Source organism: Pogoniulus pusillus, chromosome 32, assembly GCF_015220805.1.
Source record: "Pogoniulus pusillus isolate bPogPus1 chromosome 32, bPogPus1.pri, whole genome shotgun sequence".
NCBI classification, from domain to species: Eukaryota; Metazoa; Chordata; class Aves; order Piciformes; family Lybiidae; genus Pogoniulus; species Pogoniulus pusillus.
In genome coordinates, this window is record NC_087295.1 from 15,284,025 (window position 1) to 15,310,469 (window position 26,445).

The 26,445-nt window shown below is 49.1% G+C and overlaps 2 protein-coding genes across 2 annotated transcripts in view; one reads left to right on the forward strand and one right to left on the reverse strand.

Moving 5' to 3' along the window:
* STT3B (STT3 oligosaccharyltransferase complex catalytic subunit B) overlaps positions 1-5,134 on the forward strand; it is a 72,225-nt gene extending 67,091 nt beyond the window's left edge. The window contains exons 14-16 of the mRNA XM_064169539.1: positions 132-245; positions 1,291-1,503; positions 3,465-5,134. Of these exons, the coding sequence (XP_064025609.1) occupies positions 132-245; positions 1,291-1,503; positions 3,465-3,545 (408 nt within the window). The 3' untranslated portion in view covers positions 3,546-5,134. The remainder of the gene's footprint in view (positions 1-131; positions 246-1,290; positions 1,504-3,464) is intronic.
* A 2,789-nt stretch (positions 5,135-7,923) lies between these two features.
* The window catches only part of OSBPL10 (oxysterol binding protein like 10), a 162,363-nt gene continuing 143,841 nt past the window's right edge, over positions 7,924-26,445 (reverse strand). Inside the window, exons 9-12 of the mRNA XM_064169540.1 lie at positions 19,707-19,893; positions 18,297-18,479; positions 11,967-12,120; positions 7,924-9,800 (exon numbers count right to left, since the gene is read on the reverse strand). Of these exons, the coding sequence (XP_064025610.1) occupies positions 9,756-9,800; positions 11,967-12,120; positions 18,297-18,479; positions 19,707-19,893 (569 nt within the window). The 3' untranslated portion in view covers positions 7,924-9,755. The remainder of the gene's footprint in view (positions 9,801-11,966; positions 12,121-18,296; positions 18,480-19,706; positions 19,894-26,445) is intronic.

The window sequence follows — 26,445 nt, forward strand, 5'->3', positions numbered from 1 at the left end:
CTTAAATCAGCTTTTAAATTGCAAAAGTCAGTTTACATCTTTGTTACGGTTTTTGGTGGAAGGAATGAGAAATGACCTTAAATAGTGGTTTAGTTTATCCTGACTCTTTGTATCTTCTTTTCTTTTTAAAGGAAAGTGATTACTTTACTCCTCAGGGAGAGTTCCGCGTAGACAAGGCAGGTTCTCCAACTTTGCTGAACTGCCTCATGTATAAAATGTCTTATTACAGATTTGGAGAGATGCAGGTTAGTGCTACAACTTCTGCTGCATCTTAATTGAAATGTGAAAAGAACAACTGTTGTTTTGGTGTGTTTTCCATCTTTTAGCTTGAGTGTTGCCTATTGTATCAGAATCAGAGGCAAGAGTCAGCTTTGCAACTTAAAACACATATGGGCATGGTCTGCTGTACAGGACCTCTAGAAAAAGGCATGTCTGCTACTGACTTACACTCACCCTGAGAGCTCTGCTGCCCTTCAGGTTGCAGGAAGCAGTGCGTTTGCCACACTGTGGAGAGCTTTAGGTGTTTTTGTAATAGCAACACAGAAGTGGAGCTGTTAATTGTCTATTTCATATCCATCAGAAACGACCTGATTTGTGCAGGTCCTATCAAACAACACTGCACTTGTATGAGGGTCTTCATTCTCGGGGAGAACAGTTTCTTGCCTTTGGGAACATCAAGTGTATGTGTGTGGCTAAGTCTGCCTGCCTTGGGTTGTTCTGGTCTTTTGGGTGGGTTTTTTTTGTTGTGGTTGGTTGGTGGTTTGGTTTGGGTTTTTTCTCCCTTTCCCTTCCCATTCTGCTACCACACCAAGGGCCCTTTATTGTGATGTGTTAGTGTAAGAATCCTTTATTGAGCTAAAATTGATCTCACTTTAACATGGTGGGGTCAAATTGAACTGTTAAGCGTGAACTATTTCCAGCCTGCATGGAAAACCGTGAAAGTGGAAGTGACTGTACTAAAGAAAACGGCAGAAGGGAGCAGCTATGCTAAAAAGCCACCACAGACTACATGCCAGGCTGTCACTTGAGTAGTATCATCTCTGAATGCAGACATGGGATTTCTGCTGAGACGTTAGTGCGGTCTCCTGCAGCAGCTGTAGCAGTAAGAATGAATTTGCCTCTCAGTTGTAAAAAGAAACTGAAAAGTGGTGGGTTTTTTTCTGTGTAGTAATAACCAAGGGAACTAGAGCAGGTGCAAGCAGGGCTCTGTGGTCTGAAGCACCCCAGTTTGCAGAGACAGGCAGTTTGGGTTTTGTCTCAAACTAATCTGCAACTGTCAACTTTTTGCAGCTGGATTTTCGGACGCCGCCAGGATTCGATCGTACGCGCAATGCTGAGATAGGCAACAAAGACATTAAGTTTAAACACCTGGAGGAAGCCTTTACCTCGGAGCACTGGCTTGTTAGAATATACAAGGTGAAACAACTAGACAACAGAGAGACACTGGATCACAAACCTAGAGTAACCAACATTGTACCGAAACAGAAGTATTTGTCAAAGAAGGTGGGTTCCCAGTGAAGTAAGCCAAGGGGGCAGGAGATGGAAGTTTCTTTTTAGCAGTGAATCACATAGCTGGTGAATTATGTATTTCCACTGGCCAGAATGTTATGGATACTCTTCATGTTAGTGTCCAATATCAGACCTGCCTGCTGGTAATAATTGTTAATTTACTGTCTGCTTAACTTAAAAGCATGTGAAGACACAAGGCTAGATTCCTTTTTTTTTAGGCAGAATGCTAACTGGACATAGAGTGTGTCACTGGCTGTTACAACTCTTAAGTCTTCATGTACCTGGAAGTATAACCTCTAAAGTACATCAGTTCATGTTCAGTAACTATGGCTCACTAAGTAAACAATGTGGAAGTTGCTTTCTGACCTTTTGTTTGAAAGTAGTGATGCCTACAAGTTTAGAAATGGCAATTTTGTATGAAATAAATTAAATATGAAACTTTTGTTGTCGGAACTTTAGTGTCTGGCTGCTTACTGTTTGAAGTCATCTTCATGGTCTTAAGTGTTAGCTGTGGTGTGCTTCTTCAGCCTGTTAAGGAAGATGTGTTTCCACAAGAGCTGGGAAGACTCCTAGCAGCCCAATCCTTCACTACTTCTATGTATTCACATATACGTTGCCAAAGGACTTCCAGAGTCCTATCAGATACAAATGTATATAGGCAGTGAATATAAACACTGCTACAGAAACAAGACAGAGGCTAAAGATGCTTATTTTTGTGATGTGATGGAAGTTCATAAAGTAAGGTATTTGGGAGTTGTCAATCTTGGAAGGCAATGATAAACTCTCCTGTGCCTGTTGCACACTTAGTGCAGTGCACCTTCTGATGGTGAGCGGCACGCAAGGCTAGCTTTGTTAACGACAGACGCGTTGGCCCTACGTAACCTGTGAGTGAAAGACAAGGTAAAAGTGGTGGCAAGTTCTGATGCATTACCAGTCTTGCAGTACATACAGGCTTTACCTCCCCTTAGGAAGTAGCAAAGGACACAGGGTAAATGTCCAGACTGGGATTTCTTTAATGCGTTCTGAGGGCTCCTCAGTAGCCACAAATTGTCAGCAGTTCCTTCCCTCCTGGCAGCTTGGTCCATCGGCTGTGGCTCTTACATGTTAGGAATGACATTGCTCAAGCTCAGAGATACAGTGTCTGGGTATTCTGTATTCATTTGTACCTGACTTGCATAGTAATACTGTTGTCATTGTTGTTACAAGAAGTTTTATGCTTAACTGGCATACTAGAGCCTGTTGGTAAGCAAAGTACAGCAGGTGTGGGAACTGCCTGCTGGCTCATTCGCTGTGGCAGGCATGTCGAATGTGCAGTTCCACCTGTGCTACCTAAACAACTGTCTTTATACACCTTTGAAGTTAATATTACCTAAGACTAACATTAATGCTTCCCCCATTCCTACCTTAAAACAGTAATCTAAAACGTGCTGCTAAAGATGTAGGAGCAGACAGTACTAACTAGCCTGCAGACAGTACTAACTAGCCTCCAGACCAGTAGCAGAGGACTAAAGATCAAAACGTGGTTGACAATTCTGCTTTGCTCTTACTTTTGAAAAATGCTTTGCTAAAAATACTTCTACCTACCTATCATCCTGCTAACCTCTAAGAGAACCAAACACTGCAAAAGATGCTTCCAAACAAAACTAACACTCTGCACCACCTCCACTCTTCGGGCAAAGTGGAGCTTTAGCATGTTGGTTTGTATTAATCCTGCCTTGGCGCCAGCTTTACCAACAGCGGCACAGCTCTGGTAGATGCCCCCTGCAAAATGAAACATTGGGCACGAATTAACAACACCGACTTCTAAAATAAGCACTGGATAATACCTAGTTGAGGATTTAGCATATAAAGCTCTTTAAAATCAGTCTAAAGCCGAGGCATTGAAATGCACATCGTTAAACCGCGGTCAAGACTAAACCGTTAACTAATGCATTTTATTCTGTTTCTCTTTTTAGACCTCCAAAAGGAAGCGTGGCTACATTAAGAATAAACTAATGTTAAAGAAAGGCAAGAGACCCAACAGGAAGACAGTTTAAACACACTGTTCTGATTGCTAACACGAAGCAGTTGTCCTTGAGATAACCAGTCTTTGCCTTTAGCTCAAGTCATGTTTCACAGCAACATGAGGGTACAGAACCATCATTGGTCCAGATTATTGTACAAATTTTTCAGGCAATGTCTGATTAAAAATATTGGCTTATTGAGAACAGCTGTTTTAGATTTGTAATGGGAAGCAAGACAGAGCTGCTATCCAAGTCTAGCAGCATTTCTTTTTGGTTTTTTTGGTACATATTATCCTTCCAATCTGTTGAGAATTTGGACTGACTGCACCAAAGAACCCTGTAATTCGGTCCTTGGCACATGCATACTTGTCAAGCTCTTTGGCAAACACTCTTCGGCTGAATAGCAGCAGTGTGTAAACTGGAATGGTGATGTCTAAAAATGACTTGTTTTCAACAATTAAGAGGAAGCAGAGCTCCCTGAAATTAAACTTACTTTGGAAGTTACTCCCATGAATCTTTCTCAATATTTTCTTTGTGTCCTCTTAGCCTTGCTGCAGGCTGGTTTTGATCTGGAGTGTAAGAAGCAAAGCTGCAGTTTTCACAAGGGATGAGGGGACAGGTTAATGGGACTGTAGTTTAGATGGGACAAGCTGCTTCTGTTTCGGATGGGGTTGCAGTGTTACTGTCTTACACCATCGTTTCCCAAGGCAGGCGAGGCAAATGTTGCACACCGTAGATACAAGGGCTACGTTTGTATCTTCCTGAAAAATCTGACGCGACAGTCATGAATGCTGCAGTAACCTACAGCTGAGTGCCAGGCAGCCGCTGGCGCCACAACAGAAACCGAACTGGTAGAGGTAAATGTTTACATTGGTCAAACGAAAGTTAGCCTCTTTGGTGGGGTGGGGGGGAAAGGCTGACAGGTATCCAAACCCCTTTTATGTGACTATCGGGGGCGGGGGATCTGCAAACCTCCTTCCCCCTCGCTGCCTTTCTCGTGAGGGTGAGCTCTGGAGATCTGTTTCTCTGCGTTTTTATTTAGAGTGCTTAAATGAATGGAAGCAATCCCTGCTCTAGTGCTGTTTGCTTTATCTCTCTCTTAGGATTTTTTTTTTTTTTAAAAGAATGATGAAAACTGTCAGATTAAATGCACTAAAATATAAATGGAGACTGAACATGTTCACTTTCCAGCTGTAAGAAAACTTTATACAGACTTGAAATTTTTCTTTAATTAAAAGGAGAGGGTTTTGCAGTTTGTTTTCCTGCCACAGGTTGTAACTTTTTCTAGGAATAAAACTGGCATCAATAATTTGATGTACAACACAGACTAATCTGTACCTTTCATGAAGAAAATGTTAGTCTTCAGTGCTGGCTGAGAATGTTACTGCTGATTCCCAAGATGTACAATACTATGATTTTTTCCTGATCTATGAACTCGTTTTTGACTCCAGTGGTTTATAAAGACCAATACTACAGCTGCAGCATTTTCACAAAGGTAATTAAATCTGGATTTCTGGGCCCCTGTCGTTTGGAGATTTCATTTTATTTTGTTGCTTTAAAGCTCAATGCAGACCAGTTGTTGACTGTAGGGGAAAATAAAGTTAATTCAAGTTTTGTGTTAAGGGTGTTGTGTCGCTTTTGTCGTGATTTGGTTTCTCACTAGGACTGTGAGCAGGTCATGCAAGTTCCACAGTGAAGTTGCTCTAAAGTCACGGGGGCTACTTTAACATTACATTTATTAAGCCAGCAGTGGGACTGTGGTGAAATGAAGGTGGCTGTAATCTTTGGCGAGAGGAGCAGCCCTCTTTCACACACACTGGCAGCCAGTTCTGGCATCTGCCTCCAGCTGTCGCTCCTGCTTACCCCCAGGCAGAAAAGGTGATTATGTGATGCATGATTTGTGTTATGCTTGTTCCAAAATCTGCATCCTGCCCCCTCAGCCTGAGAAATCACTCTTGGGAGCTGGAAGCAGAAGAGATGCTACAGCTCACTCTGTGGTTCACTTTAAAACCCTGTGTTGTCAGCCTGCTTTTAAAAGAAATAACAAGTCACCTTCCCACCTTTAGGGATCTTTACAGTTCTCTGTCAGATTGTCCTCTTTCACAGTTAAAGCAGCACTAAGTGAATCCTGACACCAGCTACAGCTTTTCTACAGCTACCTGAATAGATAAGCTAACTACAGGAATCAGCCAGCCAGGACAGACTTATTTACCCCTTACCTGAACTACTCTTCCAGCAAAGAATGCCAGCACCTTGCATACCTTAGCTACAGCCATTGTGAACCACTACTGCCATGAAATAGTAAAAGCTGCAGTTAAAAAATGTTTAAGCCTGATCTGGCCTCCAGCTGCTGAGGAAGTGGAACTGTCTAGAAGCCAGCATTGCCTGAGTGCTGTATCACTTAATCTCTGCCTTTGAAAGCAGCAGCAGCACTACTGCTGGTAATCCCAGAAGAAATATTTAGAGTGGTAAAAGTAACTCAATAGCAGAGGGGAAGAAAATCATTCCTTAAATATCTTCATAGATTTATTCTTGAGAAAGGCCTTCCAGTCAGCCCCCTGTACCCATCAATCCCACTATGAACTACATTGTCTTTGGCTGTAACTGAAGCAATGGCTTTAAACCAAGACTTGGCAGCACTATGACAGGCACCAAGCAGGACTGGGCTGTTTCCTGTCTTCTTTAGAGCCAGTGTTGTTTTCTGGTCTGGTAGGACAGTTCCCAATGCTCTGGGTAATTGTTTAAACCAAACCAAATCAAACACTTGAAAAATTAGCCCAGGAACTGCAAAGCTTCTAAGATGCACTTACTCCCCATGCAAGCTGATCTAAGCAAGGGTTTGTTAACAATGACACAAAATAGGATTTTCAGAAACAAGGGAACACGTTAACCTATTTGGCTTTTTTCTATGTCAAAATAAGACCTGTGTTCCACAGCCTTTCCTAAAGCTCAGTCTGCCTGGCCCTGTCTTCCCTGTGTAGTGCTGTCTGGTTGAAGCAGACTTACCCAGATGGTGTCCAGAAGTATGAACAAGGTGGAAAGAAACCCACAGCAAACCAGGATTCAGCTGACAAGTGACTTCTGTCAGAACCACTGAGCCAGCTGACAGGTGCCCTCAGCGTTGCACACCACTCCTGGGCACCCACATAACTGTTCACAGGTAACCAGTGCTTCAGTGGAAAGAGAAAAGCCATCCCACTACTAAAGGAAACAAGTCTTTTATTCGTGAGCAGTGTCATTTTAAATCCACAGGTTATGAAAGGAAGGCTAACCAGAAGAGACTGCCAGAGCAGCTTTTAAATGACAAAGGTATAAACTTTCTTCTGGACATTGCTAATTTTAAGAAAGAAAAAGGTTGCATAGGCTTTCTACAGGTGTGCACCAAAAAAAACCCAAACCTGAAATACATGGAGGTTTTTACATGGCAATTTAGAGTGTACATTGGCTACTGGAAAGGAAAATGCCTACTTGCAAGTTGAAGCCAGTGGAACAGCCTCCAGAGTAAGGCTTATGAATGCTTGCTTGGCAGTCCTGTCAAATACTCAGAACACACTACCACTCACACTTGTGAGTCTTGGTCTGGAATCTCTTGCTGATGGGATCTTTTCAGCAAAGGCCATTTTTCTGTGTGCCTCTCCCAGGTTACCTTGGAAAAGAAATGGTAATGGCGCTGGGATTCTTCGTGGCGTCAGAACAAAACATCTATCAGAGCACAACTGGAATGGTCTTGGCATGCAGAAACAACCAACCATGCACGCAGGAAAAAAAAAGCTTCAATAAATTACAAGCATAAAAGTATTCAAATTCCTCCTCAAAAGAATGGCTACAGCATCTATGTAGCCTTGACAGCCTTACCACCAAAGCTGAAAGAGCTCTACTCTTTCAGGAGCGCAGACCTGCATGCCTGGCAGAGAGGTTTTCAGTGGCTGTTTTTAGTGAGTATGTGGCTTTGCTCTTTGGTGTGTGGAACTCAGCGTTCTGGGAAGATGTTCCAGGTGTTTCACTCTGCATTTTTGACTGTTGCTTGTGCTGACATTATAAACTTCTCATGACTGTCAGACTGACCTCTAGAGCGAGAGTGGAACCATTACAGAGGTACTCCTTACACCTTGTCCTGACGATGCTTGTAGCAGCTCCGCGATGACTGTGACAGCATCGTTTGGGGTTTGTTACAGAAAAACAACAACTGGTCCTAAAAATAAGGGGGGGTTTGTTTGTTTGTTTTCTCTTAAGACAAGAAAAGTCAGTTACAAAACCAAGCTCCCACAGTCCACTCCTTTGTTTTTTTTAAGTAGGTATTAAATAATTTCTAACAATAGGTCTTCAATAACTTTTAATGTGCAAAGAAATGATAGACAAATAGAGAAAACAGCATTTAGGAGGGAAAAGGAGCCACACCTTCATCAAACAGTGATGCTGAAGTTCAAATGTAAAGATCTACCATTTATTATGTCCAAACAAGGGCCCAGTGACATGGTTCCTTGTGCACACACTTGTGCACACACTTCTGCTGAGCCTTCCGAGTCACTGGAGAGGTTTTACCATTTACCCACACAGTAGCGATGAAATGCAGGATGCTCAGGGACAGGTTAAGTCTTGCTTTCACCTAAATGTACTTGTGTGATAGCCATAAAGCACAAGGTGTTGTGGTAAGGAAGCAGACAAAAGGCACAAAATCAATCAGTACTACAGAAAGGTAGGCAATCCATGCTTCTGTATGGCAGAAACGTAGTGGGGCCTTTATGGGGTGCTGTGGAAGGAAGCACTGAGCAGAAGGCAGCACATTTTACATTTACCTTTTGTTGCCTCTTCTCAGGAAGATCTTCGGACAAACTAAAAAGCAGCAAAGCCTTAACACACATTTAGCATCCACCTTAGTGTCACAGTAGTTACCTTCAGCTAGTGATTGTTTACTTTTTTTTACCTTCACGGAACAGATTCTCTCTCATGTTGTTTGTTTCACTAATAGAAGGTTTTAATTATTAATGGGTTTATTGTAATGATTTCCCAAAGTTACTTTTCTAGAAGGGTAGTTCTATCACCTCTATCCACCCAGGAATTTGATCTTGAAGCAAGCAACTGCCAGAAGCAAAAGGTATCAAAATGCAGATCTGCTTGGAGCCTGAATGGAAACCTAAGGCCTCTGAGTGGCCAAACTCTCTCACCCTCAGAGCAGTGCACAGAACCTGCCTGTTGGCTGGTGGGAAAGCCTCGGGTCCCTCTCTGCAGGACTCCCTGCCCAACCGCACAGCTTCAATGCAGAGCCCCTTTCAGCCTGAGCGCATCAGCAGCGCTGTAGAAGGCAAGGCTGTGGCAGGAGGTGCCTCAGGCACAGCCTCATAGCCTGCTACACCTCTTACCTGGAGGTGAAAAGCTGAGGCAAGAGTGAGCTGGAACACCACAGCTACATCTGCTAGAAGGGATTTAGTGGACCATGTAAGCCAAAAGCACTGGCATGACAGTAGACAGGGCATGACAGTAGACAGAGCATGACGCAGCAAGATCAGGATGAGCAGAGCAGCAGGCTCACTGCTGCCCACAGATCTATTCAGCAGCTGCAAGTATGAAAGCACAAGGAAGTGAGGACACAAAAGGTTGGTGCAAACAATGTCCTTGGGAAGGTATTGCTACTTCTTACAAGAATATCCACACTCGTAAGGGACAGGAACATGCTCTGAAGTCAGCATCCTGAAGAGTGAGTGTGCTGTCAGTGTATCATTCCTAGGTCAAAGTGAGTTGCTCAAGGACTGCTCAGACAGAATGACTGCCATTAAGTGACAGGTCCTGGTGTAAGTGCAAAACGTTTTTGGCAAAAGTGAAAAATAGAAAAACTTTAACCAGTACTAATAAAAAAAGTATTTCCTTAAATCCTAGCACAGGGCCTGATCCTGCAAGCACACAACTCAGGGAACCCCAGCCAGAGTTCCATGCCCTACCACTTAAAGGTCTTTAAATCGCTGTAGTGTCGATACTTGTTTGTGTGTAGTGTAAATGATGCACACACAGCCACCTGCACACTGTGTGTACCTGGGTGGGGGGGGTGTGTGCTGTTGCTGTACCCATACACACAGCATGGCTCTGGAATAAACTCGAGCTCATGTGTTTAGAGATGCATCATTCACAGCAGATAGCTTCTTGGCTGTATCTTCTGGTAATGGGACCTACTCAGAGACATCTTGGAGTTACACACTGCATCATTTCAATGCCTTCAGGGTAAAGGTATGAGGCAACTGCTCTATGCCATCAGTGGGTCTTCCAGAGAGGATTCAAGTACAGCCAACCATCGCCCTGCAAGAAAATTAAGGAGCGTTTACAAACGAGACTTAGGCACACTGGATCTGTGTATAGCCACTTGAGCTAAACCAGTGCTGATCAGCACGAGAAACTGACAGCTCTGTGCTTAATGAACTAAGGTAACCTGGGCAAGAGGGCAAAAACTGCAAGAGGTAAAAGATGCAATGAGAAGATGCAATAGGTGAAGTGCTGGTTCAAGTAGCTGCACATACTGGCTAGTGTTACAACATGGGCACATAGTAATTCCTTCAGTCTTACTTCCTTCTTTCCTGTAAGAAAGGGCAAAGGTGAAGTTAGTAAAATCTGTTTCATTTCAAGCAGGTGAAACTCAAAACTAAGATATCCATGCCATGAAAATGATGGGGAGGCTGGAATGCCTCTCCTGTGAGGACAGGCTGAGCAAGCTGGGTTTGTTCAGCCTGGAGAAGAGAAAGCAACAGGAGACCTTCCAGCACCCAAAGGGGGCCTAAAAGAACACTGGCAAGGGACTGCTTGCAAAGGCCTTTAATGGCAGGATGAGGGGCAGTGGTTTTAAGTTAGAGAAAAGTACATTGTTTAGGTTGGATGTTAGGAGGAAGTTCTTCCCCATGAGGCTGGCAGAACAATGGAACAGGCTGCCCAAGGAGTTAGTCAAGGCCCCATCCCTGGAGCTATTCAAGGTCAGCTTCAACAGGACTCTGGGCAACCTGATCTAATGGAGGATGTGCCTGCTCACCAAAGGGGCAGTTGGACTGGATGACCTTTGGAGGTCCCTTCCAACCCAAACCATTCTGTAATGCTGAGCTTGCTTACACTGAACAAATATCCTTAGGCAGTATTTGCTTTAGTATGGCCAAGCTTAGCAGGGGATGCGAGTAGGTGGCACTTGCAAATTAGGGTGTGAATTTTGAGGTAAAAAAACATTGCTTTAAGTGCCTCACTGCCAAAAATCCAGGTTAAAATTACTCTAACTCAAGGAAAGTGAATGCGGCTACAATATGGGCATAGGAAACTCCACTGCTCGTCTGGCAAAGCCAGCCTGGCAAACATTAAACCACCACTGGTGGGTAAGAACACCAGAACAGGGTACAATGCCCAAGTGCATTTGTACCAAACTACTCCTGTATGCAGGAAACATGCTACAGGGGCTTTAAAAGAAGACAACACAAGTACCTGCTGTGGTAGGCCAGAAATAGGCTTATCCATGCCCTGGCTTTGCCCAGACTTGGTATTCTGCTCTCCCTCCTTCTGCTGTGGGGAGAAGCAACCACAGGAAAGAGGACAAAGAACCTGGAGCCACCGAGTCTAAGGACTCTGGCTTGTCCAGACAAGTTCCCCTGCTCCCCCTCCTTTTGTGCTGGGGGAAGCAACCACAGGAAAGGAAAACAAAAGCCCTGACTTCACCTAACGTGGTCAAGCTTGGCAAAGTGCCATTCTGATTGGCTAATCTATGTCCAAAGGCCCATTAGTCTCAGGCTGTATTGATAAAAAGGGATGAGCAGGTAGCACAGTGCTGCTGCTGCTGCCTCACTGCATCCTGAACTGCCTGGAAACTCCACTGCCTTGAGCTTACCAGGAACAGGCTCTAAATGCCTGCATGCAATCTGCCTGCACAGCCAGTGTGACATTGAGCCAAGACTGCACCTGGCATCGCACCCTGCCTGCCCCTCTGCAAGGCTTCTGCTGAGTCAGGAGGAACCAGGTCAGAGACTGTGCTACAGACTCCCAGCTTCTGAGAAAAGAGCCTGGGAAACTCCAAAGCCTCTGACAGCTTTGAGACCACCAACAGCAGCCCCTCCATGTGCTTTGGGTACTGTCTGATAGTATCTTGTGAGTGAATACTTAAACCTCTTGTAACTCACTCATTGCCTTCTGCCATAAGCAGAAAGGAGCATTCTGTGTCTAGTGGCTAAGCAGTAGAGTGAACCACAAGAACCTTCTCTTGCAGTATCACTGATAACTGTGATACTGTGATAATGTTTGTGTTTGCCACTTTAAGAAGTGCAAGCTCCAGTTCTGCCTGTTCCCTGTGTGTGTAAGTGTCCAAACTGTGCCTTTTGAACCTTGTGAGTAAGTTTTCTGGCGGGATTCGATGTTAACAAACCATGCTTGTAGTTAGGAGCAATCTTCGCCTGGAGATCCAAACCAGTAGTTACAGATCAGCACAACAGGTACCAGTACCTCTTTGGCAAAGTATTTTGGCTTCCACGGTGTGGTCAGAGCCGCACGTTGCCGCTCCTCCGCTCGCTGCCGCTCCTCCAGATGGTGCTTGTGCTCGGTCGCTGCGTCGATGTCACCTTCTTTCAGGGAATTGGTGACGTGCTGCCAAAGGTGCCTGTGTGATGGAGAAGGACCACAAGTAAGCGTGCTTCTGCTGCAGCTGGGCACCTGGTCAGACAGCAGCACAGGGACAGCAGCGCAGGGACAGCAGCACAGGGGCAGCAGCACAGGGACAGCAGCGCAGGGACAGCAGCACAGGGGCAACAGCGCAGGGACAGCAGCACAGGGACAGCAGAAAAGGGACAGCAGCGCAGGGGCAACAGCGCAAGGGCAGCAGCACAGGGACAGCAGAAAAGGGACAGCAGCGCAGGGGCAGCAGCACAGGGGCAGAAGAGCAGGGGCAGCAGAGCAGGGGCAGCAGCGCAGGGACAGCAGCGCAGGGGAAGCAGCACAGGGACAGCAGAGCAGGGGCAGCAGCACAGGGGCAGCAGAAAAGGGACAGCAGCGCAGGGGCAACAGCGCAGGGACAGCAGAAAAGGGACAGCAGAGCAGGGGCAGCAGAGCAGGGGCAGCAGCGCAGGGGCAGCAGCGCAGGGAAAGCAGCACAGGGGCAGCAGCGCAGGGGCAGCAGAGCAGGGGCAGGAGCGCAGGGGCAGCAGCACAGGGGCAGCAGAGCAGGGGCAGCAGCGCAGGGGCAGCAGAGCAGGGGCAGCAGCGCAGGGGCAGCAGCGCAGGGGCAGCAGAGCAGGGGCAGCAGCGCAGGGGCAGCAGAGCAGGGGCAGCAGAGCAGGGGCAGCAGCGCAGGGGCAGCAGCGCAGGGGCAGCAGAGCAGGGGCAGCAGAGCAGGGGCAGCAGCGCAGGGGCAGCAGCGCAGGGGCAGCAGAGCAGGGGCAGCAGAGCAGGGAGAGCAGCGCAGGGGCAGCAGCGCAGGGGCAGCAGCGCAGGGGCAGCAGAGCAGGGGCAGCAGCGCAGGGGCAGCAGAGCAGGGGCAGCAGAGCAGGGGCAGCAGCGCAGGGGCAGCAGCGCAGGGGCAGCAGAGCAGGGGCAGCAGCGCAGGGGCAGCAGCGCAGGGGCAGCAGAGCAGGGGCAGCAGAGCAGGGAGAGCAGCGCAGGGGCAGCAGCGCAGGGGCAGCAGCGCAGGGGCAGCAGCGCAGGGGCAGCAGAACAAGGCCGTGCTCTCCGGGCCAGTTTTGCAGGACACGCAGCTGGCGCAGCGCCACCCTCCTGGCGCACTCACTGCATTTGTGGGCAAGAGCCCTGGATTTGTTCAGAGCCTCATTTAGAGCCGTGAGCTGCCCAGGGCAAGGGGACAGAAAGGTATTTTACCCCCAGGGGGGTGAAATACAAAACAGCTGCACAGAGCTGGAGGCTAAACGTGAGTGCAGCTTACCAATGCATACAGAAACGCAAAAGCTCTTTAGGGAAAGGAATAACAGCTTCCTTTAGGAGTAACAGAATAGGACTAACAGCTCCTATTACACAGGAGCCAGTTCTTCACCTGGGCCCACCAAGCCAAAACCTTCCCCCCACACTCAGCCTCATCAGGCCCAGGACTAGGCTAACTGCCCCCTCACCAAGAGAGGCCTACCAAGCCCCTGTGATGGTTTGGGAGTTCCCTGCCTCCCCACTCCTATGGAATCACCCAGGCTAGACTCAGCCGAGCTGGGAGTTAAGGAATGAAGCTTTATACTCACAGCTCAGCACAAGATACAAGCAGAGAGTTACAACAGTTACAGCTACAGACAGACATAGACAAGGTAAAGGTAACACAGAAACACAACAGCCCTGCCAGAAACCAGAGTGCTCAGGAGGGGCTCCCAACCACCCTGCCACCTTCTCCCCACCCCTCTGCCTTATCCCAGACTTTGCCTTACGTGCAGGGTGAGGTTGGAGGATGGGCAAAGGGGATTAGAAAGCAGAAGGCTTAGTCACACAGACAGCAGGTTAGAGAGAAAGGGGAGGCAGCCAAAGCCAAAGAGCCACTGTGTTATCTATGTTTATGTTCTTGTTTTTAGCCATCTCAGCAAGCCTATGAGTGCAGCAGACATCAGCACTGGTTCCTTTTCACAGCCTAGCATCTAATTCCTCTCAGCAAAATATCCCAGCTTGGCTCAAGCTGGCACAGCCTCGAATGCCCCCCCAGGCCCAGTGGTGTAGCTAGAATTAAGCTTGCCAGCCACATCCTGGAGAAGGCTCTCCCTCACAAGCCCAGAGATAAGAGCTTGTCACATGTGAGCGGAGAGAAGGGAGAAACCTGTCTGTGGACTGCCTTACACGGGAACAGGGAGGAAAACAGAACGACAGATGACAGTGCCCCGAGCCTCCCTCTCGGCCAGGCTGCCCACGTGCCCGAACTCCAGTCTCTGGAGGACTTTCTTCATGCTTTATACCACAGGGGAGGCCTGTGGATGTGGTCTGTCTGGACTTCAGCAAGGCCTTTGACACTGTCCCCCACAGCAAACTGCTGGCTAAGCTGTCAGCCCATGGCTTGGATGGCAACACTCTGTGCTGGGTTAGGAACTGGCTGGAGGGCTGAGCCCAGAGAGTGGTGGTGAATGGTGCCACATCCAGCTGGCAGCTGTCACTAGTGGTGTCCCTCAGGGATCAGTGCTGGGCCCCATCCTCTTTAACATCTTCATAGATGATCTGGATGAGGGCATGGAGTCAGTCATCAGCAAGTGTGCAGATGACACCAAGCTGGGGGCAGATGTGGCTGGGTTGGAGGGCAGAAGGGCTCTGCAGCAGGACCTTGACCGCCTGGACAGATGGGCAGAGTCCAAGGGGATGGGGTTCAATAGCTCCAAGTGCAGGGTGCTGCACTTTGGCCACAACAACCCCATGCAGAGATACAGGCTGGGGTCGGAGTGGCTGAGAGCAGCCAGACAGAGAGGGATCTGGGGGTACTGACTGATACCCACCTGAACATGAGCCAGCAGTGTGCCCAGGTGGCCAAGAGAGCCAGTGGCATCCTGGCCTGCATCAGCAATGGTGTGGCCAGCAGGAGCAGGGAGGTCATTCTGCCCCTGTACTCTGCACTGCTTAGACCACACCTTGAGTGCTGTGTTCAGTTCTGGGCCCCCCAGTTTAGGAGGGACATTGAGATGCTTGAGCGTGTCCAGAGAAGGGCGATGAGGCTGGGGAGAGGCCTTGAGCACAGCCCTACGAGGAGAGGCTGAGGGAGCTGGGATTGGTTAGCCTGGAGAAGAGGAGGCTCAGGGGAGACCTTATTGCTGTCTACAACTACCTGAGGGGTGGTTGTGGCCAGGAGGAGGTTGCTCTCTTCTCTCAGGTGGCCAGCACCAGAACAAGAGGACACAGCCTCAGGCTGTGCCAGGGGAAATTTAGGCTGGAGGTGAGGAGAAAGTTCTTCCCTGAGAGAGTCATTGGACACTGGAATGGGCTGCCCGGGGAGGTGGTGGAGTCGCCGTCCCTGGAGCTGTTCAAGGCAGGACTGGACGTGGCACTTGGTGCCATGGTCTGGCCTTGAGCTCTGTGGTAAAGGGTTGGACTTCATGATCTGTGAGGTCTCTTCCAACCCTGATGATACTGGGATACTGTGAATTCACTCCTAATTTCCCTTAACCTGCAACACCTGCCCCAACCCCTAGTATACTGCCATGCCAGTTAAGGCTCTCAATAGCTTTTGTGCATGCTCCTGACTTCACAACCTGAGCACTTTTTCTCAAAGCAGATCTATTTGTTTGCAGTTAACTTCTGGAATCAAAAGGGAATGTTGGCCAAAAGCACACTGCAGTGGGACACTGACTGCTCCCACCAGGTGGCTAACTGTAGAATTAATGCACTGATTTGAAGGAGCTCTCCCAGGTCTGTGCTCTATATTCCCAGACACCAACAGTTGTTGGTTTAAAAGCAACCTTGTGTTTCACATGGCTGACTGCACTCAATGCACCAGCTCCTGGCCATTAGCCTAGCAAGAACTTTGCCAAGAAACTGACTGTGGCTTAAACATTTCCACTGAAAGTGATGCCATAGAATAACAGAATCATCATTAAAGTTGGAAAAGACCTTTAAGGTCATCAAGTCCAGACATAACCCAGCTACCATGACTACTAAACTGTATAATGAAGCATCTTGAACACCTCTAGGGATGGTGACTACACCACCTCGCTGGCCAGCCTGTTCCAATTGTCCCATCCCTCTCTCAGTAAAGAAGGTTTTCCTAATGTCCAATCTAAACCTCCCTTGGCACAATTTAAACCCATTTCCTCTTGCCCTATCTCTAGTTAATCTGAAGTGACCAACACCAGCCTCACTCCAACCTCCTTTCAGGCAGCTGTAGAGAGCAGTAAGGTCTCTTCTGCAGACTAAACAACCCCAAGCTCCCTCAGCCACTCCTCATGTGCCATGCCCTCCGCATTCCTCCCCAGCCTGGCTGCTCTGCTCTGGACCTGCTCCAGGAGCGTTTCACTGATTTCCTGTTCACACTCTGATAAACTGCATACCCTGCAGCTTCAACGAAGAGTTGCTTCAAGGTGTGCTAGTTTGAGGCTAGCTGGAATCTTTTAGTGAGAGGAATTAGATGCTAGGCTGTGAAAAGGAACCAGTGCTTATGTCTGCTGCACTCATAGGCTTGCTGAGATGGATAAGAACAAGGACACAAACACAGATAGCAGAGTGTGGCTCTGTCGCAGTTGGTGCCTGTGCTTTTCTCCCTGGGCTGCTTGTGTGTAACTAAGCCTTCTGCTTTCTAATCCCCTTTGCCCATCCTCCAACCTCATCCTGCACGTAAGGCAAACTCTGGGTTAAAGCAGAGGGGTGGAAAGGAGGTGGAAGGGTGGTTGGGAGCCCCTCTGGTTTCTGGCAGGGCTGTTGTGTTTCTGTGTTACCTTTACCTTGTCTATTTCTGTCTGTAGCTGTAACTGTTTTAACTCTCTGCTTGTATCTTGTGCTGAGCTGTGAATATGAAGCTTTATTCCTTAACTCCCAGCTGGATGAGTCTAGCCTGGGTGATTCAATGAGAGTGGGGAGGCAGGGAACTCCCAAACCATCACAACAAGTATCAGTAAATAAATAAACAAATACAGCAAAAAGATACTGGCTTCATTATGTACTCCAAACTCTGGGGAAAATGAGTTTGTGTGATAAGCAGGCATGACTACAGAGTATCTGACCCTGCACAATGGCTCAAGTCCTGCCTTTGCACAACAGCAGAACTTATTTACACATAGTAAAACAAAGCACAACTCATGTTTTCAAACCTTTAAAACATGTCAAATGGTCCTAAATTGAAGCGGTTCTACTGATTTTTCTGAAGATAAGCATCAACAGTTAACGACAGCAACTAACAGAACAAGTACTTTCCTACTGCATCTAGTAAAGATTAGGAATGCCAGGTGGGTGCCAAGAGCCTTAGAACCACCTGTGTCTATGTGTATGTGTGCTAGACAGTAGCTGAGCATGAGGCAGCAGTGCCCAGGTGGCCAAGAGAGCCAATGGCATCCTGGGCTGGCTCAGGAGCAGTGTGGGCAGCAGCACAAGGGAGGTTCTTGTGCCCCTGTGCTCAGCACTGCTAAGGCCACACCTTGAGTGTTGTGTCCAGTTCTGGGCTCCTCAACTCAAGAGAGATATTAAGGTGCTGGAAGGTGTCCAGAGAAGGGCAGCAAGGCTGGGAAGGGGCCTGGAGCACAGCCCTGTGAGGAGAGGCTGAGGGAGCTGGGGGGGTGCAGCCTGCAGCAGAGGAGGCTCAGGGCAGAGCTCATTGCTGTCTGCAGCTGCCTGCAGGGAGGCTGTAGCCAGGTGGGGTTGGGCTCTTCTGCCAGGCAAGCAGCAACAGAACAAGGGGACACAGTCTCAAGTTGTGCTGGGGGAGGTAGAGGCTTGATATGAGGAGGAAGTTGCTGGCAGAGAGAGTGATTGGCATTGGAGTGGGCTGCCCAGGGAGGTGGTGGAGTTGCTGTGCCTGAGGCACTTAGTGCCATGGGCTGACTGGCCAGGGCTGGGTGCTAGGTTGGACTGGATGAGCCTGGAGGTCTCTTCCAACATGTCTGATTCTATGATTATCAGTTCTCAAATGCTCATTAAAACCCACACAAGCATTTTCTCCCCCCACAAACCTGCTGTACATGTCACTGTAATGTAATCTGTGTTCCAAAGGACCACTGCAAAGCTTAGAATCCTTAAAAGACCTTTAAGATCACCAAGCTTCAGGCATTTGTGCCTAGATTTGTGCTGCGGGAAGAGAGGCACTTTTGAACCACACCATTTCTAACTGCAGCCTGCTCCCCTGTTCTGTTCCCACCCAAAGTTCACAAACAAAGCCCCAGCCCTCACCTGGACTCCAGAGGGCCTTGCTTTGCTATGGGCCTGATCTTTTTCCTGGTAACAGGCAGTTTGTTGGTGTCAATCACTTTGGTTTCTCCGTTGCTGTAAGTAAACTCCAGCGTCCCATTCCACTCTCCCTGTGCCTTGCACACAATGGTGTTGGTGGGGTTGTGTTTCACCTCAGCTGTAACCCTAAGTCAAGAGGGGGTGAAAAAAGGCCACAGGAATAATTGCTTCCATTTACTGACAGCAGAGCAAAGTGCTGCCACAGCAGTACAAGCAACTCTCCACAGCTACAAAGCTCTCCAGCAGAGCAGTGATGCTGCCTACAAAAGAAGACTCAACCCAAGAAAGCTCTACTAAGACAGCAACAGATTTTGGATGATGTTCTCCCAGTGTACAGCATAAAGTCTGATGCTCAGCTCTAAACAAGAACTGTTCACCTCATTAACCTGAGAAACAACTCCTGACATTCATGTGACACACTCAGTACATGTTATTTTCTCACCTGAAGACAATGCTGCCAGATACCTGTGTCAAAGGCTTCGAGTACCTTTATTCTTTAGGTCTGCAAGTTTATTTCTCAGCTGCTGAGAAACAGTTAGTAAAGCTACTTCAGTAGTTGAAGAGCTGGTCTGAGGGGGAGCAAAGTCTGTAGGGCTGGAACACCAAAACGCAGGGAGAAGTTTCCTATGTGTGTGTCTGTGACCATGCACACACAGGCTCCCACATCGTGTAATCTGAGAGCACAAACTGCCCTGATTTTCACTGCCCCTGATGGCACCAAGCCTTAACCTGCACCTTTTGCCCTGGCAGAACAGCCCATGTTATTTGCCCCAAGGCAGTGCTGAGATGGCTCACACACACAGAATGACAGCAACTGAACCCAACCAGAAGCACAACATGCTCCAAGACACTGCTCCAGTCTGCAGGCTCTTCACAGCCTTAATACAGGGGAACTGAAGGCACATAAATAATGCTCTCATCATCTGGATTTCAGTGCAGAAGGGGAGGTCCCACTACCACTACAGGCAGTGACAGACTCCTCTCCTCCCCAGACTAGTTCAGCTACGAGAGTCACACAGAAGCAGCTACTGGTGTAGCAGACATGATGCCTCTTCTACCTCCATTTCCCTGATCCTGCACCTGCAGCAAACTTCTCAAGCAACAAATCCTGGAAGAGTCCATTCATTTCAGTTCAAAGACAGAAAGACATTGAAACCAGCTACATGATATCAGAAGCACAGCTACAAGGAGCTGCGCTCCAAAGCTGTCAATCAGCTCAGACACTGATTCACAAAGACATTCAGGTATCTCTCTATAAAATACTCCAACAGAAGACCCAAACAGATGCCCAGAAGCCTTTCCACTGCAATCTAGTAGCAGGTAAAGAAGAATAAGATGGGGTAAGTCCCATACCTGTGGACCTTCCCTCCATAGAAGGGCTTGGTGTGGAAGGTGACTGTGGCAGAATAGCCTGTCCTGGCACAATTGATGTTGACTTTCCCTCCAAGCTCCACCCATGGGATAGTAAGTATCGAGCGAGCGTAGGCACTAGGCAGGGTGAAGACATACTCCTCTTCATGTTCCAGCAAGTAAAGAACACCTACACAGGAAAAAGATTGAAAGAGAAACGTCAGAAGTTCAGTGGTGAGACCTGAGAGTCACTGAGAGCCATGGAAATGTATTGCCACAGTGCACACGAGTGGGGGACTGCCTGCTATGAACAATGTCTGCACTCTGCAGCAGACTTCTTCCAGGACACATTTTCAGAAGCACATCATTTGAGTGCACACCCTGGGGTCCTTCATGGTACCAAACAGCTTGGATCAGTTTGTGTTCTTGACAAGCACCAGTCAAAGCAGGACAAACCAGGGGCATCTGCTCGCAAAAGGCGCCAGTGAAGGTTCAGCTGCCCACCTGCCAGCCCCTCGTGAGCTCTCTCCCTGAAAGCTGTGGGCATGGCCAAAGGACTCTGTGCCAGTTCCCAGCAAAACCAGATCTGCCCAGCAGTGTTACTGCTCTGTGTGCCAGTGGGAGTGACAAGCTCTCCCAAGGGCTGCTGAATGCAACCCAGAAACAGCCTTAAGAAAGCTCTCTGGGACTGCCTTGTAAGCTTGCTCCCTCCTCTCCCAGCACTGGGCTCCCACACAGCTTCTGCTAAACTCCTGCATCGTCAACGAGTTGCCACAGGGCCACTGCTTTATTACCACCACCAGCTCCACCATGTACAGAAAATTACTGGCAATTCACTGGGGTTCTGTAGAGGCTTCTCCACTCTCAGCAGCATGAGGTCTTCACTAGAACCAACACCGTGCAGCAGCAGCAGTGTGGCAAGACTTGGAACTACAAAAAATGGTGCACGTTTGATGAGAGCTCCCCTTCCCCTGGGGTTAATAGTCCAGCTCTAGACACCCTACGTATTTCTGGCAGCTCCTGCCTGGGCCAGATTCACACTGATATGGGTCAAGAACTGGCTGGAGGGCTGGGCACAGAGAGTGGTGGTGAATGGTGCCACAGCCAGTTGGCAGCTGTCACTAGTGGTGTGCCCCAAGGATCAGTGCTGGGGCCAGCCCTGCTCAGTGTCTTTATTGATGATATGGACCAGGAGATTGAGTCCAGCATCAGTAAGTTTGCAGATGACACCAAGCTAGGAGCAGCTGTGGAGCTGTGGGAGGGTAGCAGACCCCTGCAGAGGGACTCTGCCAGGCTGCATGGGTGGGCAGAGGCCAATGGGATGAGATTGAGCAAGGCCAAGGGCAGAGTTCTACACTTTGGCCACAACAACCCCAAGCAGCACTACAGGCTGGGGCCAGAGCGGCTGAGAGCAGCCAGGCAGAGAGGGACCTGGGGGTGCTGGAAGAGAGTAGACTGAAGATGAGGCAGCAGTGCCCAGGTGGGCAGCAGAGCCAATGGCATCCTGGGCTGGCTCAGGAGCAGTGTGGGCAGCAGGACAAGGGAGGTTCTTCTGCCCCTGTGCTCAGCACTGCTCAGGCCACCCCTTGAGTGATGTGTCCACTTCTGAGCTCCTCAATTCAAGAGAGATATTAAGGTGCTGGAAGGTGTCCAGAGAAGGGCAGCAAGGCTGGGGAGGGGCCTGGAGTACAGCCCTGTGAGGAGAGGCTGAGGGAGCTGGGGGTGTGCAGCCTGCAGCAGAGGAGGCTCAGGGTAGAGCTCATTGCTGTCTGCAGCTACCTGCAGGGAGGCTGTAGCCAGGTGGGGTTGGTCTCTTCTGCCAGGCAAGCAGCCACAGAACAAGGGGACACAGTCTCAAGTTGTGCCAGGGCAGGTTCAGGCTGGATGTTAGGAGGAAGTTGTTGTCAGAGAGAGTGATTGGCATTGGAATGGGCTGCCCAGGGAGGTGATGGAGTGGCTGTGCCTGGAGGTGTTGAAGCTAAGCCTGGCTGGGGCACTTAGTGCCATGGTCTGGTTGATTGGCCAGGGCTGGGTGCTAGGTTGGACTGGATGAGCTTGGAGCTCTCTTCCAACCTGCTTGATTCTACGATTCTGTACCCTACTGCAACTGCAGTTTGGTCTTCAGGATGGCAACAAACGAGACACAAGCCTAAGTAAAGTGCACCTTAAGCCTTGCACACAGAATGGGATCATGCCAAGTACCTGCAGTGTGGTTTTTGTTAGATTACACTCTCTTGTGTCCTGTTTGATAACTCTCCAAAGGTAACAATTAGAGAATCATAGAATCATAGAATCAACCAGGTTGGAAGAGACCTCCAAGATCATCCAGTCTTGGATGATCCAACCTAGCACCCAGCCCTAGCCAGTCAACCAGACCATGGCACCAAGTGCCTCATCCAGTCTTTTCTTGAACACCTCCAGGGATGGTGCCTCCACCACCTCCCTGGGCAGCCCATTCCAATGCCAATCACTCTCTCTGTGAAGAACTTCCTCCTAACATCCAGCCTATACTTTCCCCAGCACAACTTGTGGCTGTGTCCCCTTGTTCTGTTGCTGGTTGCCTGGCAGAAGAGCCCAACCCCACCTGGCTACAACCTCCCTTCAGGTAGTTGTAGACAGCAATGAGGTCTGCCCTGAGCCTCCTCTTCTCTACGCTGCACACCCCCAGCTCCCTCAGCTTCTCCTCATGGGGTTTGTGTTCCAGGCCTTTCACCAGCTTTGTCACCCTTAGAGCTTTGAAAATAATCTTTCACAAGGATTGCAAACAGCCCCTCACAGAGAGCACTGAGAACCCAAAAACACTGCCCCAAAAAAGCAAATCCTGCCATAGTAATCTCAGCTGTTTAGCAATAAGATGAGCTTGAGTCAGTTTGCCTTCACCCAGGGGCAGAAGACAGCAGCAGTGGTAATGGGTTTGGTTACCTTGTCCACCTGTTTAAGGGAATAACCACATTAATTCTGCAAAGTGATCTAATGACAAAAAAAGCAGGAGAAAAGAACAAAGGAGGTGTTGAAGAAAAGACTGGATGAGGGTGTCCCTGCCCATGGCAGGGGGTTGGAACGAGATGATCCTTGTGGCCCCTTCCAACTCTGACTGATTCTATGATTCTATTCCCAACATAAACCTACACCCCTAACACTGCATGAAGACACAAACCCCCAAAACACTGAAATGTCAAAGCAGAGAGAGAGCTCTAACAGAATCACCACCTTAAATACTGGCCCCAGTTACTCAAACTAAACACAGGCACAGAAGTTCTGCTGTTTCTCACTTCTGCCTTCTGGAAGTGTTACACAGGAGAGCAGTTCCATGCAGCTGCTCTCAGAGTCTGCAACCTCAGCCTGTCAGCAGCATCGCAGCCAGCTTTCACCTCACCAAGTCTGACACAAAGGATATGGAGCATCCTGCTTTCAGCAGGGAGAGAGTTCATTTTCTTCCTGGCAGCTGGTTCAGTGCAGTCTTGTATTTAGGATGAGAATAAGGTTAATGACACAGTGATGTTTTAGCTGTTGCTGAGCAGTGTTTACACCAAGCCCAGGCTTTTCAGCTTCTCATGCTGCCCTGCCAGTGAGGAGGCTGGGGGTACACAAGAGTTTGTGAGGTGACACAGCCAGGACAGCTGACTCAAGCTGGGCTGAAGGACATTCATGTGGCTGAAGGTTATCTGTGCAGCATCAGGCTCAGGAGAAAACTGGCTGGGGAGCTGCTGCTCAGGAGCAGGCTGGGCTGGGCATCGGTCACTCAGCAACTGCTCTTCATTTGCAGCACTGCTTTGCCTAGCCTTCACTTCTCTCATTAGTCTCCTTTCCATTACTACTACTATTATTTTTATTGCCATTATTAAGCTGTTCTTACTTTAATCTGCAAGGTTTTTCACTTGCACTCTTAGGATTTTCTCCCCCTTCCCACGGAGAGGGGAGTGAGTGAGCAGCTCTGTGGTGCTTAGTTGCCAGCGAGGGTTTAAACCATGACAGTGCAAAACCACCAACGCAGGAAAACAACCTCTCAAAAGGACCTTGGGGCATTTTGTCTCGGTGAGTTACAAGTTCCTTGTGTCATGTGCTGACCCCCACCAGCAGGGAACATCCAGGACACAGCTGGAACACATCCATTTTGCCTCGAGGCTCCTTGGCTCAGTACCTGTAAAATAATGCTGCACACCCTGCAGGAAGGCTGAACTACCCAATCCACCTGCACACACAGCCACGGAGAACTCTGACTTGAAGAGATGATGGTGCTCATCAGCATCATTGCACGGGTGCTATAACAGCACCACACTAGTGAAGAACTATTAAGAAGTCTTCTAAGTAGTTGATGATATTCAGAAACAGCTCAAAGAAAGCTAAAGATCATAGAATAGAATCATAGAATCATAAAATCAGCCAGGTTGGAAGAGACCTCCAAGATCATCCAGTCCAACCTAGCACCCAGCCCTAACCAATCAACCAGACCATGGCACTGAGTGCCTCATCCAGGCTTTTCTTGAAGACCCCCAGGGACGGTGCCTCCACCACCTCCCTGGGCAGCCCATTCCAATGCCAATCACTCTCTCTGTGAAGAACTTCTTCCTAACATCCAGCCTAGACCTACCCTGGCACAACTTGAGACTGTGTCCCCTTGTTCTATTGCTGGTTGCCTGGGAGAAGAGGCCACCCCCACCTGGCTACAGCCTCCCTCCAGGTAGTTGTAGACAGTAATAAGATCACCCCTGAGCCTCCTCTTCTCCAGGCTAAACAGGCTCAGCTCCCTCAACCTCTCCTCATAGGATTTGTGCTCCAGGCCCCTCACCAGCCTTGCTGCCCTTCTCCAAACACCTTCCAGCACCTCAACATCTTTCTTGAATTGAGGAGCCCAGAACTGGACACAGCACTCAAGGTGTGGCCTGAGCAGTGCTGAGCACAGGGGAAGAATAACCTCCCTTGTCCTGCTGCCCACACTGCTCCTGAGCCAGCCCAGGATGCCACTGGCTTTGCTGCCCACCTGGGCACACTGCTGCCTCATCTTCAGCTTACTATCTATCAGTACCCCCAGGTCCCTTTCCTCCTGGCTGCTCTCAGCCACTCTGTCCCCAGCCTGTAGTGCTTCTTGGGGGTGTTGTGGCCAAAGTGCAGAACCCTGCCCTTGGCCTTGTTCCATCTCATCCCATTGGCCTCTGCCCACCCATCCAGCCTGTCCAGGTCCCTCTGCAGGGCTCTTCTACCTTCCAACAGATCAACACCTGCTCCTAGCTTGGTGTCATCTGCAAACTTACTGATGCTGGACTCAATCCCCTCGTCCAGGTCATCAATAAAGATATTGAACAGGACTGTGCCCAGTACTGATCCTTGGGGAACACTACCAGTGACAGCTGCCAACTGGATGTGGCACCATTCACCACCACTCTCTGAGCTCTGCCATCCAGCCAGTTCTTGACCCAGCACAGAGTGAATCTGTCCAAGCCATGAGCTGCCAGCTTGGCCAGGAGCTTCTTGTGGCAGACAGTGTCAAAGGCTTTGCTGAAGTCCAAGTAGACTACATCCACAGCCTGCCCCACATGCACCAGGCAGGAACCTGATGATAAAAGGAGATCAGGTTGGTGAGGCAGGACCTGCCCTTCCTAAACCCATGCTGGCTGGGCCTGATCCCTTGGCTATCCTGCAGGTGCTTTGTGAGTACTGATCAGGGAGAGAAAGGAAACCTGACAGTCTGCAGCTGGGTGCTTTCCACACAGAACCACAACAGGTTTCAGACTCAAGTCTTAGCCTTTCCTTTCGTGTTCTCTACTGCCTCACTACAGCCACAGGCAACGACAGACGCAGCAGCAGTGAGCTGCAGGAAACAACCTGCGGTGCCACCGCGGAGGTGACATCTCCCCTGTGTCAGTGGTCCAGCACAGCCGCGATCCTCACACAGGCTAAAAGGCAGATGCCCGAAAGCATCAGCTCCCGGCACGGCAGGCTGGGGAGCTTTGCTTTCTGAGGTTTTGGTGTTGCACGCTTTGAAACACAAAGAGCAGTACGGTGGGCAGGTGTGCTGCTCATTACAGGGGAGAACCTCACTGTGCTCATGCACTGCACCTTCATCTGAGCTTCTCCAGAACCTCTTAACTCCCCAGGGCCTGCCATCCTCTTCCAACTGTCATGGAATCACAGACCCTGAAGGGTTGGAAGCGACTTTGAGAAACCATCTAGCCCGACCCCCCTGCCAGCGCAGGATCACCTGCAGTAGGTCACACAGCAACACACCCAGGAGCACTTTGAGTACCTCCAGAGAAGGAGGCTCCACTACCTCTCTGGGCAGCCTGTGCCAGGGTTCTGGCACCCTCACAGGGAAAAGGTTTTCCCTATGTTCACCTGGAGTGCTCTATGCTCCTACATACCTGTTGCCCCTTGTCCTGTCATTGGGCATCTCTGAAAGCCTCTGGCTCCTGCTGACACTCACCCTTCACATATTTATAAACACTAAGGAGCTCAGAGCTCAGTCTCCTCTTCTGCAAGCTAAAGAGCCTCAGCTCCCTCAGCCTTTTCTCGTAAGGGGCATGTTCCATCCCCTTCATAATCTTTGTGCCTCTGCTCTGGACACTTCCAAGCAGTTCCCTGTCCTTCTTGAACTCAGGGGCCCAGAACTGGACAATATATCCCAGAGGCAACCTGAGCAGACTAGAGCAGAGTGGGCGGTGAACCCCTCTCAACCGACTAACCACTCCTCTTCTAATACACCCCAGGATGCCATTGGCCTTCCTGGCCACAAGGGCTTGGTCGT